The sequence below is a fragment of the Phocoena phocoena genome, chromosome 6 (genome assembly GCF_963924675.1).
Source record: "Phocoena phocoena chromosome 6, mPhoPho1.1, whole genome shotgun sequence".
Taxonomy (NCBI): Eukaryota; Metazoa; Chordata; class Mammalia; order Artiodactyla; family Phocoenidae; genus Phocoena; species Phocoena phocoena.
Window position 1 is genome coordinate 31,478,568 of NC_089224.1, and position 22,604 is coordinate 31,501,171.

Genomic DNA, 22,604 nt, shown 5'->3' on the forward strand with positions numbered 1-22,604 from the left:
AATATTTGGGGTTATAATCTAATACTATCTTATTTATTTTTTCTTTTGCTTACATGTTTTCCAGCTTTTGCCATTGGGAACTCTTTCAGTTGATTCCTTTATCCAATTGACATATCCCTGATATTGTGGGTTTGGTCCCCCGCCGCTTTTAAAATTACTTTTTTATACTCTGGCACCAAAAGACGCTCCAGACTCATTTTCATATATTTCCTGTGCCAGTCCTAGAATCAGCCAATCAACCATTTCTCCAAGGAGCCCTTGTTCTTTTTATTGGAGAATGGTATTAGAAACCAAGATCTGGGTACTACATGTGTTTGTTGCTACTAGGGTGTCATTGCTGCTAGGCTCTCTCAGATGACGGAGCAAAGAGATATACGTGTGTGTATACTAACTTGTGTTATATATAGATACTGATAAATATTTCTATATGTATTCATCTGTATCTAAATTAAACCAAACATGAATTTGTACTGCTGTCCCCAACTCTAATCCATTTACATTAACATAATAGTATGTAATTGGTTATGTTCTCAATGTGGGACGCTATTCAATTATTTTATCAATGTTTTGTGACTCAAAACACTTTTTAAAATTTATTTTCTTTTACTTTTTTGGCTGCGTTGGTTCTTAGTTGCAGCATGTGGGATCTTCGTTGAGGCATGTGGGATCTTTCATTGCAGCGTGGGCTCTTTGTTGTGGTGCGCAGGCTTCTCTCTAGTTGTGACATGTGGATTTTCTCTCTCTAGTTGCAGCGTGCGGGCTCCAGGGCACGTGGGCTCTCTTGTTGAGGCGTGTGGGCTTAGTTGCCCTATGGCATGTGGGATCTTAGTTCCCTGACCAGGGATCGAACCTGCGTCCCCTGCATTGGAAGGTGGATTCTTTACCACTGGACCAGGGAAGTCACTGTGACTGAAAACATTTTGAAACTGCCTGTGGCAAAGACCAGTCAATGCTTATCCAAATCCATTCATCTTTTTGCCCAGCAAAACTACTGGGCAAATTCCTTGCAGTTAGGTATGGCCAGGTGACTTAAGTTCTGGCCAGTGGGGAAAGGAAATCGTGGGGTGGGACTTACAGGAAGGCTTCTGAGAATAAGGACAGTCCACTGCACATCCCTTTCCTTTACCTTTTCTCCTCCCTCCTTCCTGCTGCCTGGGCTTCACACAAGATGGCTGGACCACTCGCAGCTATCCTGGATCATGAGGTAATCATGGGGGATAGAAACCAGTGTTAGGATATTGAAACAGCAAGAGAAGCCTGAATTTTTGATGACTCAGAGCTGCCATACTAACCCTGGATTTCTTTCATGTGAGGAAAAAATAAACTGCTATTTTTTGGCCTTTTTGTTTCACCTAGCCAAACCCGATGCTAACTTAGATACTTTTTGAAAGTGCCTTTAAATATTGTTTTTTCTTAAACTAGATCATTTTCATCAATGCTCATCTATTACCCCCAAAAAAGACTTCTCGGGAAAGGCCATTTAGAATTGAGTCCTAAACAATAAGGAGCAGAGAAAGGAGATTAGGAGATGTTAGGAAAAGAGAACCTGGGGAGCCCAGAGTGATCTGGGCAAGGCAGATAGTATCATACGGTCACGGAGGGGAGTGAGTACGAGTAGTATCTTGAGGATGGGCGTGAAAGTGACTAGTTACGTGGACCTTGCTGGGAAAATCTTCTCTTTCACAGATTCTGATGATGTGAATGTTAGGTCTTTTGGAATAGTCACACAGGTCCATGAAGCTGTGTCCTCTCTCTTTCCCCCCTCTGTTTTCTCTCTGTGTTTAGATTGGATAATGTCTATTGTTCTGTCTTCCAGTTCATTGATTCTTTCCTTCTCTGAGTTTAAAAATGTTGGTTATTGCATTAAATTTCCATTTGGTTCTTCTTTATATCTTTCTTTCTTTGCTGAGACTGTTTAGTTTTTCATTTCTGTCAAGCATGTTTGAATGACCCATTGAAACCTTTTTCTGGTGGCTGCTTTAAAGTCTTTGTCAGATCATCTTAACTTCTCTGTCATGTCGATTTGGTGTCTGTTGATTGTCTCTTTATTTTTTTTCAATTTAAGATCTTCCTGGTCTTTCATATGATGAATGATCTTTGATTGAAACCTCTGGGCAGTGGTGGTAAAAGCCCTGGCTCTTCATTGACGTCCTCTGACGCCACCACCTGGGGAGAGGGAGGGGGACCTCATTAGTGTCAGATGGGGATGGAAATGCAGGCTTCCCCTGTAATCTCCAGTGACACCACTGTGTTGTTCTAGATCCTAAGGTCCCTAGCCAGTCTGCCTTCGTCTCTCTATCTTTCAGTCTTCTTATGTTTGTCTCATTTATGTATTGTTTTAGGCGTTTAGTTCTCATGGCAGACAATGCTAGTCACCTACCCCACCCTACTTGCTCTTTGTTTTTTTGTTTGTTTGCTGCACCATACGGCCTGTGGGATCTTAAATCCCAGACCAGGGATTGATCCTGCACCCCCTGCATTGGAAGTGTGGAGTCTTAACCACTGGACCGCCACGGAAGTCCCTGTTTGTTTTAAATGTAATGTCCAGAGTTCTAGTTGTACTTAGTGGAGGAAGAGTGAAAAACACATCTACCCCATCTTCCTGGAGTAGAAGTCCAGCTCAGATTGGACACTACCTAGAGGTAGCACAAGCCCCACATGTTATGGGGCTCAGTCTCACAAGACCGCCCCTACTTTGGACACTAGTCAGAAGTTCTCGGTGGCCCCAGACCACCTGTTCTTTCTGCCTGGGTAGCTACAAATTCAGGCCTTCCCCACCCCCCTCAGGAGCAATAATTCTCTAGAACTCAGGAAAGTCCTAAACTTACAATTGCAGTTTTCTTATAAAGCATACAACTCAGGAATAGCTAAATGGTAGAGACTCATAAGGCAAGGTCTGGGGTGGAGGTTGGGGGCAGGTAGGAACTTCTGTTGGAGGTGGGGTGCCACCTTTCTGGTTCACAGATATGTTCACCAAACAGGAAGCTCGCCAAGTCTCATAGTCCAGGATGTTTATCTGAGGTTTTATTACATAGGCGTGACTGATTGAGTGGCTGGCCACGTGTTTGAACTCAATCTCTAGTCTCTCCCTGCTTCCTGAAAAATGGGGCTGTAAGTTCCAGCCCTCTAATCATATGGTTGGTTCCCCTGGCCGCCAGCCCCCATCCTAAAGCTATGTTGGCTCCTCCCAGTAAGTCAACTCACTAGCATAAACTCAGGTATGGTCTGCAGGGGCCCATTATGTACAACAGAAGACACTCCTGTTACTCAGGAAATTCCAAGGGGTTTAGGAGCTCTGTGCAGTACTAGGGGACAAAGACCACATTTTTTTTTTTTATTATGCCACAGATTATATTTTAAAAATTTGATTTTTCTAACCAGTGAAGTTCACTTATTTTACAACAGTGTGACATATTTTTTTGTAACTTTCAATTAACTCCAGTTTTCTTGTCATTTAATAACTGAAAACATATTTGTTGCCCTGCCTGTGTCCTCTTCAGATAAAGTGCGGGAAGCAGGAAAGAGATGGGCTGTGTCTCGTGGGGAAGTGGATTCCACTGTCAGAGCAGGGACGGACTTGCTATATAGACACATCTCTAAATAGCTGTCCTTTCATTTGCTTGCTTTCACCTTCACAGGAACCAGTGCATCAATCAGATGAAAGAGGTGAAGGAGCAGTGTGAAGAGCGAATAGAAGAAGTCACCAAAAAGGGAAATGAGGCTGTAGCTTCCAGAGACCTGAGTGAACAAAAGGACCAAAGCCAGCAGGTAATCCTGGCTTTTTTCTGCTGAGGATCTCCCAAAGGTCTTCCTACCCCCTCTTCAGGGATTTCCTTCCTTCATCTGCTCTCTGACTCGCTCTAGTTCCCTGACACACGACAGCCTGGTCCCGGGACGCAGGGTCTCTGGCGGAGCGTGCTGGCCTCCAGACCTGGTCCCCGTGCTCCGGGCCATAAGGCGATTGCTTGATTTAAAGCTCACAGCCACCCTGGGAGAGAGTTGTTGTTGTTTTCTTGTTTGGAGGGCTCTGAGGCCCATGGAGGCGGTTAGAAACTGTCCCAAGGTCACAGTACCCGGTCAGTGGTGGAGCTGATCAGAGCGCGTGCTATCAGGCTGCTGCTTGTGAAAGCACAGCCCATGAAAATGCTGCTCACAGCCTTCTGGGGATCTTGGTTTGTTTTAAATACAGCACTTTTATTGAGATATAATTCACCTACCGTATAGTTCACCTATATGGTATTTAGAATTCAGTGGGTTTTAGTATATTCACAAAGTTGTACAGTCATCATCACAGTCAATTTTAGAACATTTTCATTACCCCAAAAGAAATCCCATACCCATTAGCTCACTCCCCTTTTACCCCCAGTCTCTGGAGCCTGAGACAACCTCTGATCTATTTTCTCTGCAGATTTGCCTTATCTGGATATTTCATATCAATGGAATCATACTGGTTTTCACATAGCGTAATGCTTTCAGCATTCCTCCATGTTGTAGCATGTATGAGTACTTCCTTTTTATGGCTGAATAATATTCCATTGTGTGACTATACCACATTTTGTTTATTCATTGGTCAGTTGATGGGCATTTGGGTTATTTCACTTTTTGGCTACTGTGAATAATGCTGCCGTGAACATTCACGCACACATTTTTGTGTGAATGTGAGCTTTCATTTCTCTTAGGTATACTGTATACCTAGGAGTAGCATTGCTGGGTCGTATGGTAACTCAACTCTCCTTAATGTATTGAGAAACTGCCATACTGTTTCTGAAAGTGATCATACTCTTTACATACCTCCCAGCAGTTTATGAGCGTACCAGTTTCTTTACATCCTTGCTACCTCTTGTTATTATCTTTTTCACCATAATCATCCTAGTAGGTGTGCAGTAGTATCTCATTGTGGTTTTGATTTGCATTTCCCTAATAACTGATGATTTTGAGCATCTTTTCATATGCTGTATTGGCTGTTGGTATATCCTCTTTGGAGAAATGTCTGTCTGTATCCTTTGTCCATTTTGAAATTGAGTTATTTTTATTATTTAGTTGTAAGAGTTCTTTATATATTCATATAGAGATATTGGATATATGATTTGCACATATTTTTTCCCATTCTTTGAGTTGTCTTTTCACTTTCTTGATAGTGTTCATTGAAGCACAAAAAAGTTTTTAATTTTCATTATGTCTAGTTTATTTTTTCTTTCGTTGCTTGTTCTGTTGGTATCATGTCTAAAACCGCTTTGCCTAATCCAGCATCCTGAAGATTTATTCCTGTATTTTCTTCTGAGACTTTTATACTGATTAGTATTTAGTTCTTACATTTAGTCCTGTGATTCATTTTGAGTTAATTTAATTTTTGTATATGGTGTGAGCTAATGGTCCAACTTTATTATTTTGCCTGTGGATATCCAGTTGTCTCAACACCATTTGTTGAAAAAAAAACCTATTCTTTTTCCCACTGAGTTGCCTTGGCATCCTTGTCCAAAAATCAGTTTACTGTAAATATGAGGGTTTATTTTTAGACTCTCGGTTCTGTTCTATTGATCTCTTTTTCTGTCCTTATGTCCATACTACACAGTCTTGATTACTGTATCTTTGTAGTAAGCTTTGAAATCAGCAGCTTTAACTGCTCCAACTTTGTTCTTCTTTTTCAAGATTGTTTTGGCTATTCTGCACTAGTTGACTTTCTATATGAATTTTTGGATCCGCTTGTCAATGTCCTCAACAAAGCCAGGTGGGATTTTGACAGAGATTACATTGTCTGTACGTCAGTTTGGGAAACGTTGCCATCTTAACAACATCCAGTCTTCTGTTGTGTGAATGTGGGATGTCTTTCCACTTAAGTCCTTTAAAAGTCTTTTTGAATAATATTTTGTAATTTTCAGAAGTCTTGCACTTCTTTTGTACAATTTATTTCTAAGTATTTTTTGATGCTATTATAAATGGAATTGTTTTCTTAATTTCATTTTCGAACTGCTTATTGCTAGTGTGTAGAAATACAATTCATTTTTTATATTGATCTTGTATCTTTCAACCTTGCTGAACTTATTAGTTTGAATAGTATTTTTTTTGATTCCTTAGGATTTTCTGTATTAAGATTATGTCATCTAAAAATAGTTTTACATCTTCCTTTCCGATCTGGATGCCTTTTATTTCTTCTTATTGCTTAATATCCCTGGCTAGAACCTCCAGTGTAATGTTAAATAGAAGTGGTGAGGATAGACATCTTCGTCTTGTCCTTGATCACAGAGGGAAAGCATTAAGTCTTTCACCATTAAGTCTGATGTTAGCTGTGCAGGCATACCTCGTTTTATTGTGCTTCACAGATACTTGTGTTTTTTACAAATTGAAGGATTATGGTAACCTGGTGTTGAGCAAATAATATTGGCTCCATGTTTTCCAGTTTGCTCACTTCATGTCTCTGTGTCACATTTTGGTAATTCTCACAATATTTCAACCTTTTTCACTATTACATTTGTTACGGTAATCTGTGATCAGGGGTCTTTGATGTTACTATTGTAACTGTTTTGGCCTTTTTTAAGCAAAAGTATTTTTTAATTAAGGTAGTACATTTTTTGGACATAATGTTATTGCATACTTAATAGACTACAGTATAGTGTAAACATAACTTTTATAGGCACTGGGAAACCAAAAAACTGGCGTTACTCGCTTTATTGCGATATTCACTTTATTGCAGTGGTCTGGAACCAAACCTGCGATGTCTTCAAGGTATGCCTATATATTTTTCATAGATGCACATTATCAAGTTGAGGTAGTTCCCCTCTATTCTTAATTTGTTGAGTGTTTTTATCAAGAGCTGTTGGATTTTGCCAGTGTTTTTTCTGCATTGAGATGATCATGTGTTTTTGTCCTTTATGCTATTGACATGGTATTAACATTAATTGATTTTTAGATGTTAAACTAACCTTGCATTGCTGGGAGAAATCCTACTTGGCCGTGGTGTATAATCCTTTTGTATGTTGCTTGATTTGATTTGCTAGAACTTTGTTGATGATTTGGGGGTCTATATTCATATTAGGTCTATAGTTTTCTTGTAATGTCTTTCTCTGGCTTTGGTATGAGGGTAATTACTGGGCTCATAGAATGAGTTGGGAAGTATTCTTTCCTCTTCTGTTTTTTGGAAGAGTTTGTGAAGATTTAGAATTAAATGTTTGGTAGAATTCACCAGTGAAGCCATCTGGAACTGGGTTTTTGGGGAGGCGGCGATTTTTAAATTACTACTTCAGTCTCTTGTGTTATAAGTCTGCTCAGATTTTCTACTTCTTGAATCAGTTTTGGTAGTGTGTGTCTTCCTAGGAACTTGTCTGTTTCAGCTAAGTTATCAAACTTGTTGGCAAACAATTGTTCTTAGTATTTCCTTATAACAAAACTTTTTTATTTGTGTAAGGTTGGTAGTGTTATCCTCTTTCATTTTTGATTTTAGTAATTTGAGTTTTTTAAATTCTCAGTTCATCTAGCTAAAGCATTGCCAATTTTTTTCATCTTTCAAAGAACTAACTTTTGGTTTCATTGATTTTCTTTATTTTCGTTTCCATATGTCATTAATTCCTGATCTAACCTTTATTATGTGCTACCTTGCTTTAGGTTTAGTTTGCTCTCCTTTTTCAAGTGTCTTAAGGTGAGAGATTAGGTTATTAATTTGAGATATATCTTATTCCTTGAGATAGGCCTGTAAATGTCCCTCTTAGTACTGCTTTAACTGCCTTCCAGAAGTTTGATGTGTTGTGTTTTTCATTTTTCTCTAAGGTATTTTCTAATTTTCCTTGTGATTTCTTTGGCCCATTGGTTATTTAGGAGTATGTTATCTAATTTCCACATATTTGTGAATTTCTCAAAAAATTTCATTCCTGTCATTGATTTATAATTTCATTCCATTGTGACTGGAGACCATACATTGTATGATTTCAACACTTAAAACCTGTTGAGGTTTGTTTTGTGGCCTAGCATCTGTCTGTCCTGGAGAAGAATGTATTTTGCTCTAGTTGGGTTGGGTGCTCTGCAGGTGACTGTTCAGGTGGTTTGTCACGTTGTTCAAGCCCTCTCTTTCCTTATTGATCTTCTGCTTACTTGTTAATACCTTATTAAAAGATTTTTCTGGGAGATGTGGATCCAGCCTCAGATCTTCTGCTTTATGCCAGGTGGTAGGGCATGACCGGGGTAGAGTATGGCATTTCTCAGGGTTTCCATGTTCGTATTCATCAGAAGGATGTAGTGGGTCCATTGCATTGCTCAGCGTTGTTGAAGGTTTATGGTCATGGAGCCCCTGGCTGCCTGTGCTCCTGTTTCAGCTCCAAGCCCCCAGTGAGCCCCAGCCCAGGCCGCAGGAAGCAGGCCTGCCCCAGGCAGAGGTGCCACAAGCAAGAGGGAACATGCCCAGCAACAGCGAGCCCCAGACACCAGTCCCCAGTTCTGAGGCGGCTTTGGATTTGAAGAAACAAGGCGAGAAAGGTAAGTGAAGCTTGGCAATGACACGTTTAAGCCCTCTTCAGGGTCCCGTGCCAATAGAAAGTATAGCAGCGGGTCATGCCCTCCAGTCCACACAAATACACAGGGCAGGGTGTGCTGCTGGTGGCTGGTGGGGACTCGGTAACGGGGCTGCAGGTGGCAGGTGAGTGTCTCTCTGGCACCTGGACTTGGGGCCACGGGCTTTTTCTCTGCCTTACTGATGTCTCACATTGTAAACTAAGTGCCTAGTTCTTTGGCAGCTCTGTAAAGGAAGGTCCAGGCAGAGCCTTTATTCAGGACAGTGGTGGGACTGTGGGATTAAGGGGACGTGGCTGAGTCCTAGGCAGCTGTCGTTGGCTCCCAAGCACTCGTCTTAAATAGGACGATCGGGTAACCTCAGCAGTGCAGCCTCCTCCACTTGCAGGGTGTCTCTGTGAGCCAGATCACTTAGTCTGAATTTTTTTTCTAAGCCATTTCCTCTTCCTGGTGGTTCTGAAGATGAGCTGCGGGCATAGAGAGGCCTGGAGTCTGCTGAGGCCACAAAAGAAATGATCCACCTGCCCCATCGGTCCACAGTCCTTGGGAAGGCTCTGGGAATTGAGTGGTACGAGGGTTTCTGGTTTTGTCTTAATTAATTGCTAGTGAGGTCACAGCTAACTATGTTCTGTGCACAGAGGGAACCAAGGAGATTCAGGTCGTCAGCAAGGAGGAGCTTCAGAGGGACGGCCTGGGGCTGTCGAAGGAGCCGGGGCGAGAGCAGAATGCGGAAGAAGACAGACGTGTGGGCGGAAAAGGCCGTGGAGAACCCGGAGAACTGGGCCAAACCCCACAGGTGCCAGCTGCCCTGTTGGCAAGCCAGGAGAATCAGGAGATGGAGAGCCCTGAGCGGGACCAGCTCGTCATCCCCGACGGGCAAGACGAGGAGCGGGATGCCGACGAGGAAGGTGGGTGAGATTGTCCACCCGGCACCCGCGTCCTCAGCCTCCTTCCTGATGCGGGATGGGCAGCCATGAAGATTCCCAAACAGCAGGTCACCGTTTGGTGGTTCGTTTTGTCTGCACTGTCCAGCAGGAGGCAGGACAGAAGAGCCGTCACTCCCAGCACTTGGAACTTTTAGAAATAATATTCATAGGGAGCCTAGGGGGCTTTCCAGGTGGCAGACCTTGGGATGGGAGCTGAGCATCGAGCACACATAGGTCTCCTGCCAGGTGGACCCCGCGCCTCACCTTTGTTGCTGCACTTCCTCATGCGGCATCACCAGCAGTGCCTGGCGAGCAGATGGAGGAAGGAGGGACAGAAGGATTGGCTAGACGGAGTTTCATGCACGTTTGAGCCTTGCAGAAAAGTGACGTGGGAATCCCACCTTTCTGGTTTGGTTGACTTTTCTCTTTCTTAAAGAAAAGTGTGGGAAACTGAGATTAGCAGAGTATTCTGGGATGTATTTTGGTCCCTGAAAGATGGGGAAAATTTCAATCCTAGCTAAGCCAGGAGTGCTTAGACAGAAGACACCTGTGTTCTGAGCCTGATCGAGTGACAGAAGTTGGGGAATGTACTTATTTGCAGAAGTTACCCTGATTCCATTTAAATCTTAATTTTCACTGAAGCTTCTGACGAGTGTGTTCTCATAAGTTTTCAGTTTAAGAATTGGGGGGAAAAAAGAAAAAGGGAAACTCTGGTGGCTGATCAGATTGGTGCTCAAATTTCAGACCATTCAGTAGCTGGTCATCAAGTGTAACCGCTACCAGTAGGCCTGAGATACTGCTGGGGCTGTGTGTCACACCTCGTCCTAGGTCAGCGGTAATGGTCTGATCAGTAGAATAAAGCTACAGGGCACGCAAGCCTGGGCTTTGTTTCCACTTCAGGCAGTGAGTGCAGGGAAATAGAACTAGAGCTGCCTTTTCCAGGCACACTTTTTTTAACAAAAGATTTTATTTACCTACCTATATATAGATATAAAATGTTTACATTAAACCCTATGAGTATGTTTCTTGAATGCATTCTGTCCCGATCTTCTTTGCTGGTTGCTCTTCTCTCCAGGGATGAATGCAGTGATAAATAATCTAATTCTGTGAAAATTTTATCCTTTGGCTCACAGTAGCCACTCCATTTCCTTCTCTCGGGGCAGTGAACCCTTCTAAGGAGATGGCTGCCATTAACCAGCAACCCGTAGTTTCCGAAAACAGTGGTGCCTTCCTTTAACCTTGAGTTGATTGTCTCTTTAAAAAACTGGGATTTTTGGTTTGGTGAGCTAGTTACCCCGTTTCCAGCCTGGAATATAGCCCTTTATTTAGGGCCGTATTTTGTACAGATTCAGAATCGGAGTGGGGCATACAAAAGTAGAGAACTCCTGCACGGTATTCGCCCTGGAAGCAAGCACATGCGTCCCTGTCATTTCCTGAGAGGAAGCCAAAAGATCTGATTGTTAAACCAGGATTGGGACAACCCCAGTACCTGGGCTCTGGTGTTCCTATGGCATCGAGAGAGAAAATGATGTAGCTTACGTTTTATGGCTCTGCTAATTTTATAGGGAGAAACCGGCAAAAACTGGGAGCAGAGGATGACTACAACATGGATGAAAACGAGGCAGAATCTGAAACAGACAAGCAGGCAGCCCTTGCGGGGAATGACAGAAACGGAAATGGTAATTAATGGTGGTAGTGGGGTCATTTCATTCATTTCTGCTTTGTGGTCCTTCACTTGTGCAGTGACTGTACACCGAATCCCAACAATAAGAGTGTAAAGAATCCATCATTAGAAGACTTTGTTTTCTTCAGAAGCCTTTGAGTGTAGGGGCAGTGGAGGGAGGTGAAGGGTTGAAAAGGCCACGACGAAGACCTGTCAGAAAGTCTGCATATATGATGTGGGGCTCAGGCCCTCAGGAATCAGTGAGGATTTGTCTTCAGTGACATTTAGGGACTTCCCAACAAAATGATAGTTCACTGCTTCGTTACTCCACAGCACCAGCTGAAAAGCCCTGATGCACGCGCAGAGCTTCCAGGCAGTTGTTTATAGTAGCACTTTGTGTTGTTATTCTGAATTTTTGAGGAGTCCAGGCCAGCAGGATGATCAGATTCCAGATCTGTCTGCCTCTTGTGACTGGATTCAGGTTGAACATGTTATAGGTGCAGTTGTGTTCCTCTGGCTTCCCACCAGGAGGCACGGAATGGCAGGTTGATCCTTGGTTAAGGTAGTGCCCACCAGGTCTCTCCGTTGCAAAGGTCCATATTCCCTGTGTAATACACTGTCTAGAGGGGGATGCTTTGAAATAGTGTGGCTTTACCATCCATAGAAAACCGTTGTCTAAATAATAACTCCTCACATTTATTAACTGCCGTTCTTTAAGGACCCCCTCACCCCTGACGTGTACACGTGAGTGTGCGTGCATACACACACACACACACTTGACTCTCTGTCTTCCCCCCTTGTTTTAGTATCACTGTGGACTCAAGGTTTTCTTTTTCGAAATTCGTTTTTCCATCAGACGCTTGGTGTTTCTTTGTTTCTAAGAGCTCTTTATATGCTGGGGAGGTTGGCCTTTATCGGTGACTTAAGTTGCAAATACTGCCTGGCAGTGTGTCTTGGTTTTGCTTATGGTTTTTTGCCATGTGAAAGTTTCAAAAATTTTTGTCTTTTCTTTTACTGCCTCTAGATATTGAGTCATCTAGACTTGAAAGGAATTCACCCATGTTTTTGTTCAGTATGCTGTCAGATTTTTCTTTTGGTTCCATTGTGAAATAAAACAGATTGTGAGTTTTTAGAAGGTAAACACATTGTAACTGCCCCCTGCCTCCCTGGTCAAGAAATAGAACTTGGGGGGTCCTCCTGAGGCTCCTCTGTTGCTTGTCCTGTCCCGGCACCTTCTCTCCCTGTACTAGAAAGGCCTATCCTGACCTTTCCATTCGGCATTTTCTTGAATTTCTTTATGGGTTTATCACTCAAGTGGGCATCCCTGGACACCATAGTTTAGTCTTGCCTGTTTTCATAAATTTGATATGTCTTTAAGTCTCTGAGTCTCCAGGTTCCCCCTCCATTCCTTTCTCTTTTTTTGTTTACAGTCTGTTAAAGAGCCATAGCTGTTTGACCTGGAATTTCCCACAATCTGGATAGTGTTGTGTATTCATGGTTCGGTGTGGTGTATTCTTCTTTCCTCCCTATTTCCTGCAGATCACCGGCTGATATCTAGGTGGTATTTTAATTCAACTGTTCCTATTTCATTTGTTAATTGGAATATTTTATAAATAGATGTCAGTGGTATTGTTCATATGGCATAGGCAGGATAAATGCTTCTCCTAAGCATTGGTAATTTACTGTGAAATTTACCAATTTTCACAGTAAGGAATTATTTCCTCTCATCTTCTGAAGGTGACCGTTTAAAAAATATAAACTTGAGGATTTAAACCTTTCTGACAGGTTTCACTCAGTTGCACTTATTATCCTTTTTGAAGTTCACATTGTCCCACCTTCTTTGGCCAGTGGGGTCTTCCCCACTTTCGTCGGAACCTTTTGGTTCTTTTGTCCCTGTCCTGCTCAGCCACTGCTTCTCTCCACACAGTGCTTTTTCTCTATGAGGGGCTCTACCTAGGAAGGACCCAGAAAGGAGCCAGTTTCAGAGGGAGCCTCTACCAGCTCCTTTGTCTTTACCATGGACACTCTGTGGTCACTTGCTGTGGGAGTAGCAGAAACACTGCCACTTCCAGCTGCAGTTCTCCCACTGGCCCAGGTACTTTCTGGTGTAAACCTGTTGGCTCTTAGGGCTTCTGTCGTTCTCAGGTCCATCTGATGCTCCATTGCTTCCCTCTGTTTTCTTTCGCTGCCCCTATCCTATGGGTCGCTGCCCATGGTTTGTTTTTAACCGTTTGTATTTGGGGGGTCTGCAGGACTCCTTGTCATCTAGTTTTTTCCTAAATGTTCTCCAGTTTTTGCGTTTTTAAATTTAGTTGCTTTATGTAGGGACTCTGAGAGATTCAAAAACTACACCACTGTTTCTACCATCTTTCCAGAATCCTCCCCTGCTTTCATATTTTACATTTAGATCTCTTGATTCATTTGAATCGTTTCAGATGTATTCAGGTGAATGGCACAAGGTGTGGGTCCAATTTTCGTTTTCCAAAGCTGTTTCCAATTGGCCCAACACCATCTTAATTCACCGTTTCAAAGTTAGTGATTTGAGGTGCTACCGTCATCAAACACTAAATTTTTATATGTACTTGGTCCTAATTTTTGGATTTTCTCTTTGTTCCATTGGTTTGTCTCTTGATTTGCAGTGTACCACATTACTCTTAACAGCTTTTTAAAAAAACATGTGTGGCAAGTTGAGTTCCTCTGGAAAATCCCAGCCAACATCTTTTTGAATAATCCTTCTTTCATTTTTGATTCCTTTTTGAATTCAGATTAGAAGTATATTAGATCTTCTCAGTGTATTTGTGTCTCTTACCCTCTTTTTCATATTTTGCATTTCTGCCTTTCTGATCTGTGTTGAGAATTATTTCGTCAGAATACCTTCCAGTTCAAAAATTTTTCCTTCAGCTATGCCTTATCTGTTCTTTTTCATTTCTAAACTTTCTACTTGGCCATTCTTTATGGGCCCTTATTCCTTGCTCATGTTTTCAAACATCTTTTATTTCTCTGTCAGGGTTGTTTCATATTTTCCAATTGCAGTATCTGAAAACTTTGTGGGTGTTTCTATTTTGTTTCTGCAGGCTCTCCTCGATCCCTTGTTTCCTTGTTGTGTTTTGTGCTTCTTAACTGTGAGCTACTGCTTTCCTTGGAACTTTATCTGGGGGAGGTCTTTGAGGACTGAGTCACAGTTGGATTAGAGAAGGTCGTTTGCCTCTGCCAGTCTCAAGGAGGGTACTACAAACTCACAACCCTTTCAATAAAGTAGATTGTTGTCTTGAGGGTTGTTTTTGGACCACGTGGAAAAACGTGAGTTCTAAGTATATACCTGTACAATCATCTCATGCAGTTAAGAATCCCGCACCCCACACACTAGGCTTTCTTGCTGTCCCCCTTTCATTGCAAGTTTATTTCCTATTACCTTTAAGCCAAGGATGTGAACCTTTGGGGTTTCAGCTTTATATAGGCATCGCCTTCTTGACTCCCCACCTTGAGGGGAGCCCTTGTCTTTAGGGCCTGTCCTCCTGCACCTTTTGAAGCTGCAAAGGGAGAAGCCCAGAGTCTACAGGCTTCAGAAGTCCTCAGGGAAAAAGCTGGCCTTGATGCTTATTACCTTCAGGAGTTGATACTTCCACTTCAGTTTTGGCCTCAGATTCCTCCTTTTAGTGTCATTCATAGGCAATGCATTTTAATGTTTAATTAAAAAAACTTTTCACTTTTCATTTTGAAATAATTTGGAGTTAAAAAAAAAAAAAACTAGTAAGAGTTTCCATATATCCTCCATCCAGGTCCCCCAAATGTTAACATCTTATGTAACCACAGTACAATTATCAAAATGAAGAAATTAATACTGATATAATGCTGTATCTATAGACATTATTCAAATTTCTTGAATTGTCCAACTAATATCCCTTTTCTGGTCCAAGATCTAAGCCAGGATCATACACTGCATTTAGCATTGTACTTAGTGTCTTTTAACCTGGAACCTTCTGTCTTTATCATTTATATCATTGATAATTTTTGAAGTGTTCTGGCCAGTTGTTTGGTAGAAAGCTGTTTAACAATGCATCCTTAAAAAATATCTTTCATATTTTATCCAGCATGTCACTCACTACAGTTGGTTGTTTGGGGTTTCTAAAACTGGAAGTCTTAAGTTGATTTTTAAATTATTTTCATAGACTAATTTTTTTTTTTTTTTTTTTGCGGTACGCGGGTCTCTCACTGTTGTGGCCTGTCCCGTTGTGGAGCACAGGCTCTGGACGCGCAGGCTCAGCGGCCATGGCTCATGGGCCCAGCCGCTCCGCGGCATGTGGGATCTTCCCGGACCGGGGCACGAACCCGTGTCCCCTGCTAATTTTTTTTTTTTTAATGCAAAAGATGAACACATTAGGAGTCAGGATTTTAAACAGATACAAGTTATACGTGTGACTTTGCAGTGAAGCCCTGGGATCATTCATCCCTTATACCCAGGTGTCCTTGTAAGGACCCAGGTTGACCTTGTACCTGCTAAGACTTTAAACGAATTGAGGAGTTCGGCAAAGGAAAGAAGCTGAATGTTCTGTCAGCTCTTTTAAGAATTTTAAGTTGAAATCATTTTAAAATTATGTCATCAAGATAGTTTAAGACCCTGCTTGCTCCAGGGAGAATTAGAAGAAAGAGGCATTAGCTCCAACTTTATTAGAGAACTTAAGGCAGTCGTTTATTTAATAAAATTGTCAACCATTTAACGTGCAGTAGTTGTAAATGAAGATCTTGCTTTTAGGTTTTATTTGTGATGTGTCTTTTTACGTCCTTTGTGCATCAAAGGATAGAGTAAGGAGGCTGGAAGCCATGTCTAGACATCAGCTCTGTAATGAGAGCTTTGGCGTCACGAAAGCTGACCTAAGTTGCGAATGGCTTTTAGGAGGCAGTGTGCTTGGGGCTAGAGGTGCAGGAACAGAGATTCAGGCAACCCACAAGGTTCACGATCACGTCAAAAGTTCCATGAGAGTACGTTTTATATTGTCCATTTGACAGGATGTTATTTCACTCTTTCACACAATTACGGAGTTTTTAGATGGTTTAGCTATCTTGTCCTTGATTAGCAGTGCAATTCCAAATTGTAATGTTACTGTGGGAGATACAGTCCTCTTTATGACACAGCTTCTAGACATTTATGTCCAATGGGACCTGCCTGGGCTGGGTTTCTCAAAATGTTTAATACTAGAACATTATGTTGTTGTTTTCCTTTTTTAGTTCTTAACGCTGAAAATCAGAAAGGAGGCACAATAAATTCACTAGAACAGCGAGAAAAGAGGAATCACACACTCTGAACCAAACTGGAATCACACACTTTGTGTCAGAATTGAACAGAGATCACTACAAAATATTCATGAGGGATTGGATACTGTGAAATGTACTAAGTAAAATATCTAAAGATGATTATTGTGGAGCTTTAGTTTGTATTTACTGTGTAGGAACATGAGACTGTCTTTGAGACACTTTTGAAGTGTCTGTATTGAGATGTCAAAATTGTCGAAATTTGTTGGCTAATAGGTATTTCATGAGAAGATCAACACCAGCAATAGAACACAGGTTCTCCTTCAAGTACGGCAGCAGTAGTTCTACTGTGGAAGTAACTTCTGACGTGAAGGAGGCCCACCGCACTTGCAGAGCTCCTTGTCCTCGGTCCCCTCTGGAGTCATTCTCTTCTCCACATGCTGTGCTGAGTGATGGGTACCAGCCCCTGTTATTTCTCCTCGGTGGGCACTGAATGATTTTTGGTTTGTCTTCTTGTACCCACCTCTGGTTCTGACAATCAGTGGCCTAGGGCGCTGAGTGTTAACACAAACATCACTAGCAACGGTGTTAAACAAGTCTAAACACAAAGGTGTTCTGTGCGATAATTTTTTAAAAGATTACTTGTATAATAACCCTTGTCATTAATGTACAAAATGCTTTTAAGTGACTTGTAATTTGAATACTTGTGATGTATACTTGCTTTGCTTAATATGTGTGGGCAAAGCAAAATCTTGTGTAACAAGCCCTTAGACTTTTGACACAGCAGGGGCCAAAGCAGAGCTGACCCTGGCTGCCTGCGGCAGAACAGTGGGGGCAGCACAGTACTGTGGGGAGAACCGCCTACTTCGCTACTAGAAGAAAAGAAGAGAAAGTTAATGTTGAAGGATATACATACATCATTACAGATTAGAAAGTCAAGAGAAATGCAGTAGTTGTTTGTGTCAGTTTACGTTTAGCATGTGGTAAAGGACTATCACAAAACTGATTTAAAAATCAAAAGTTAATCTGAAAACGACTAATCCTAATTTACATTAATAGTGACGTCAGGTTTGACTCGAGTTGGTTCTTAACATTTTAAGGTAAATAGGCTCTTGCCGGGCTTGTGAATGACTGGCAAAGTCACACTAATGACCTTTAGTGAGGCTCTCTAAAGGGTAGGTGGGTGGTGATGCTTATTAAAATACATTTTGAGTCATGGGATTTGAGATGCAGGGGCCTCAGGTCATTGGACATAAATAACTCCCTTGTTTACAGAGAAGAAACTGGTGCCCGGAGGAGTTCTGAAGCTTCTCCAGGCCAGCAGCCCGTGAGCTGGAGTGCCTGCGTCCCGGCCAGCTGTGGACTCCGGGTGCCACTGGCAGTCACCGAGGGCAGGTCCTGGTTTGCATTCAGGTTAAGATGTCCAACTCGAATGCTGTGTGATATTCTCCTACCTAATCACTGAGATTCAACTTTCTACCCAGAAAAGGCAACTGAATAAGGGTATGAAAGTAGCTTTATAGATCTAAGTCCTTGTCAAGCCTCCCTCTGTGTCTTAGTCTTACGGTTGATATTCTCTCTTAGCCTTTATTCATCTCATGTTTAATCAGTGTGCCTAGAGTTGCTGAGAAATAAAATACTGTTAGTTCAACTTTTAAAACTGCTTTCAGTTTTCCCTTCATCCCCTGTTGGATCCCTAAGGAATCAGCTTGTAAACTGTGGATTAAGCATGGTGGTTTGCCTTATAAATTCAACCTTTCGTGGAATGAGATGTCATTGTAAATTTAAAAAAATCATGATTTCATCTCCTATACAGAGGCACCAAAAGGCCATTTGTTCAGGAGGTGTGTACTTTAGCTATTTCTTCAAGCAGTCATGCTTTATTACTGTTGACTTCCCTTGGGATCACAGACACCTCTTCCAAGGAATAATCTAGAGGTGTCATGGTTATTTAAAAAACAAACAAAACCTGTGTAATAAGCATCAAATAGATATCAGACCCCCAACCTTGGTCTTTTGGGTTCACCCAAAATTAAACCAGCAGGTAGTCCAATTTTTAATAGGTTTATATAAACTCTTTGATTCACAACCCTCCTCTATACTCTCAGATGGTGAGCAGACAGGAGTGATGATTCAGTTGATCTTTTTTCCTGCAGGTAGGACTGCAGATGAAGATTCCCTAAAGCAATTTTGAATTAGATTTCATGAATTATCTTAATCACCACACACAGTATATACCTTTGTGCCATAGAATTTGAGAAACAAACCATTATCTGTTAAGTCAGTATGCTGTCATTAAATAACTAGATTGATAACTAGCCTGATAGTTTTAATTGGTAATAGGTGGCTATCTATTCATAGTAGAACTTGGAATGGTGAAAGAGAATTGTGATTTCAGGGTCCTTTAAGGTCCAGGGGGAATTGGTCTATTCCCACTATGTATTTTAGCCTAAAAGATTATTATAAATAAATGATAATTTATAGGACACTCAACAACTTCTAACACTTGTCTTTGAAATAAGTTTGAAAACAAATATATACATTTTAAAGTTTCCATTAACTGTGGGTTATATTAACATTTTTTCACATAGTTAGCTTAGACTGAAAATGTTCATTTGTGTTAGAAAGTTGGGGAAATGGCTTATCTCGTGTATTTAAATGTTTGTGTGTTTGTGTACTATTTCAGCTCAGAGGGCAACACTTAAAGTGTACTAACTAAGCCACTGTTCTGTAACAGCTGGTTTGTAAAATTCTGGTAACATATACACGGAAGGATTACGCAGAAGTAGTTATCTTGTCATGCACTTTAAAAAAACAAACAAAGAAACAAAAATACTAAACTAAAATGCTTCTGTCCTTGTTGGTGCGCCTGTGAAACACATCTCTGGGAAAGTTACATGACTTGAAATATTCTCATCTGTAAACTATATATAAACTTAAGGTGACATTCTTATAAACCAGGACCCTAACCAAGACAAATGCCTATTTTTAATCCACAAATGCCTATTTTTTATCCTTACTCCTTAGAATAAAATAAAATATTCTAGGGACTTGCCTGCTGGTCCAGTGGTTAAGACTTTGCCTTCCAATTTAGGGGGTACGGGTTCAATCCCTGGTCAGGGAGCTAAGATCCCACATGCCTTGCAGCCAAAAAACCAAAACATAAAACAGAAGCAGTACTGTAACAAATTCAATAAAGACTTTAAAATGGTCCACATCCAAAAGAAAAGTTCTAAAGTAGAACAAAAATCCTGAGTCAAGTGACATAGGTTTAATACTTCATACTCCTACAGAGATTCTAATACTGTGGGAGTGCTTGGTAAATATTTGACTTTTTAAAGTCCAAGTAAATGACTGTAGCTGACCAGTGTTTTGCCTTTTAGAACCTTTATAAACAGATTTAGATGAACAAATGCGTTTTTAAAATGAATGTTAATAAACACATGGGAATTAGGATAGAAAACTCAAGGCTTATTAAGAGGTAAGCCGGAGTCTGTGTGGAAGAGCTCCTGATGTTAGAGCTTGCTTTTTACTAATTTCTCTCTCTTAAAGCTGTAATGAAATGCAATGGAACCCCCAGTATAATGTAACATGTCTGCCTTTATCCAGAAATCAAACCTTCACCTGAATGTTTTAACTCAGTCCAAAAAAGCTGCTGCATTATCAACATTTAACATCTGAGCATCATTTAAAAGAGTAGTTCTGTGACCTTAACCAGCAGTCTACAACTGCCAGTTTTTTCCCTGTGAAGGGTATCTTGGTATAATAACATCTTTGCTCTTGTTTTTTGAGATGGGTTCATTCAGAAGTTATTTGGAGAGTCAACAGATAACACATCTGTGGTCAAAACAAAGCACCACACTTTCCTTTAAACTTGGCTTAATGTTTGAATTCTAAACAGAAGGTTGCAGGTATTTTATCTTTGCAGTAGTTTAGAAATTCAGAGTTTTACATAACTTTATGTGATCCTGGAAAAGCTGATACATTCTCTTTTTAAATAGAAGGCAATGTTAGCAGAAAAAAGTCTGAAAAAAGAGAAAAGAGAAAACAGAAAAGAGTCTTATAGTTTAAGTGAATGCAACTTCTTCACTTCACTGGAAGCAAACTGTTTAGGGGTAAAGCTACCAGACTCCCAACTTGCCACCTCCAAGTTCCTACTTCCAAATTCCTCTGCACTCTTAGTGTCCTGTGTTCTCACCATCAAGTGTCTCTGCTATTAAAGGGAACCCCGGAGGCCTTGTTTTACCTCCTCTATTCAGTTTTCCAACAAATTGCCTCCAGGATGTCTTTTACACTTTAAAAGATCCACATCCGGTTAACTGAGTGAGCAGGTTCTGAACAATGAAGGCAGAAACAATTAACTATTTAAATTACAACTGAAAATGCTAAGCACTTTTAAAGGGTTCGGCCTGAACCAGGAGATGGAAATGCCTTCTCTGAAGATGTCACATTTCAGCTGAAACTCGAAGGATAAAGGGAAGCTATCCAAGAGAAGAGGCTTGCTGCTCAGAGGAAAAGCAACAGAGCTGCAGCTTGAGAAGTCAAGGGGAGAGGGCAGAAATGAAGTGGCCAAACTGGGCGTCGGTGGGTGAAGACTATATCATTAACCACAGAATAGTGGATCTTTTACGATCATACCAGCTCCTCCGAGGCAATGACTCTGTCTCCGTTACTTCACCCCACTCACTCACACCTCAGCTTACTCTCCAGATTCTGCCCCACCTCTTCAAGAAATGTCTCCCTGCTGCCGCCACCAACCTTTGTCAGATCCAATGGGCCCATTTTGGTCCTTATCTTAGGCCTTCCAGTTGTTTGTGGCCCTGCATTGTTTATTTTCTGGCTAAATCTCCTTTGCATGCTTTTGCATAGCCAGAGCAGAACTCTCCTAAACTTTTCTAAACAGGGTGCTCTTTGACCAATAACTGAGGTAATGTTTTAGAAAAGTCAGAGTCTTGAAAATAGTGACATAAAAACTTTGCCAGAAGGTGGGCAGGGCATGATTTTAAGGTGCTCAGTTATGTTTCATCTACCTGCTCTCCCCACCCCTGTTCCCTGGCCCACTCTTAGAACTTGGCTGTCCCAACTCTATTCCTTGGGACCAATCTCAGGCTCTTCTACAGGCTCCCTGAGCAATTGCAACCCCCAGTCTAGGCTTTAGTTTACATCTTTGCAGCCACTTAGTCCTCAGTTCGTGTCTACCCAAGAATGCACCTTTCAGCTCCACACCAGACTACTTGCTGTCTTCACTAGGATGTCTTTCAGCGACATCTCAACAGGGAATTCCCTGGTGGTCCAATGGTTAGGACTCCACGCTTCCACTGCTGGGGGACCTGGATGACCCGCATTCTTCTAGCTTGCCTCAGGTTCTTCTTGGTGGTTTGCAAAATCTTGCTGTTTTTTATCCTCCATGCATTTTCTTTTAATTCTTTCTTCTACTGCCTCTTTTCTACCATTTCTTTGTCTTTTTTGTTTGAAGTATTCAGAAATTACCAGCCAGAAACAGCCAGTTCCCCCTGGTTGGGGAACTAAAATATCACAAGCCACACAGCCGGAAAAAAGAAAAAAAAAAAAGACATCTCAGCATCTAAAACAATCTTTATCCCCAAACCTTGTCTCCTATTTTGCCTATATAAGCAAATGGCACCACTCCATCTAGTTATCAAAGCCATAAAACCTACGAATCATCACCCTTGATTGCCACAAACTCACCCAATCATTACCAAGTCCTGTACCTCCTTTATCTTTTGATTCTATTCACTTTCCTCTATTCCCTCTGCCACTACCTTAATTAAGACCAGCCATCATTTCCTCTCACCAAAGTAGCTTCCCTGCCTACAGCCTTGTCACCTTTTGAACCAGCAGTCTTGAGCAAGCAGATCTGATTTGATCCTTTTGTTTCCCCGAATCAAACCTTTTAGTGGTATCCACCGACATCAGACAGTCAAATTCATTCACCTGGCTTCCCAGGTTCTGGAGGACTGGCCTCCCCTTACTTCTCAAGCACATCCCTCCAGTCCCTTGTCCTGCTCTATACTTTAGTCAAACTGCCACCTTCTCATCTCAAGCTTGTGCACATCTGTGTCCCTTTAACAGCTAATGCCTCTTAACCTTTGGGACCCAGATGAGATGGAGACTTTCTCTGTAAATCTTTTATGTAAGGTGGTTCTCCTACACCAGCATACTGCGTTTCCCCAGGATAAAGACCTGTCTGCTTTTCTGCATTCTTAAGGTTGTTAGATCTGTGAGGGGAGAGGTGGTCTTATTTACCC

At 41.5% G+C, this 22,604-nt stretch overlaps 1 protein-coding gene across 1 annotated transcript in view; it reads left to right on the top strand.

Annotated features, from left to right (window-relative positions):
- Positions 1–16,402, top strand: part of GOLM1 (golgi membrane protein 1) — a 41,121-nt gene extending 24,719 nt beyond the window's left edge. Inside the window, exons 5-9 of the mRNA XM_065879558.1 lie at positions 3,639–3,768; positions 8,304–8,463; positions 9,135–9,404; positions 10,988–11,101; positions 16,312–16,402. Coding sequence (XP_065735630.1) covers positions 3,639–3,768; positions 8,304–8,463; positions 9,135–9,404; positions 10,988–11,101; positions 16,312–16,388 — 751 coding nt within the window. The 3' untranslated portion in view covers positions 16,389–16,402. The remainder of the gene's footprint in view (positions 1–3,638; positions 3,769–8,303; positions 8,464–9,134; positions 9,405–10,987; positions 11,102–16,311) is intronic.
- Positions 16,403–22,604: the final 6,202 nt, after the last annotated feature.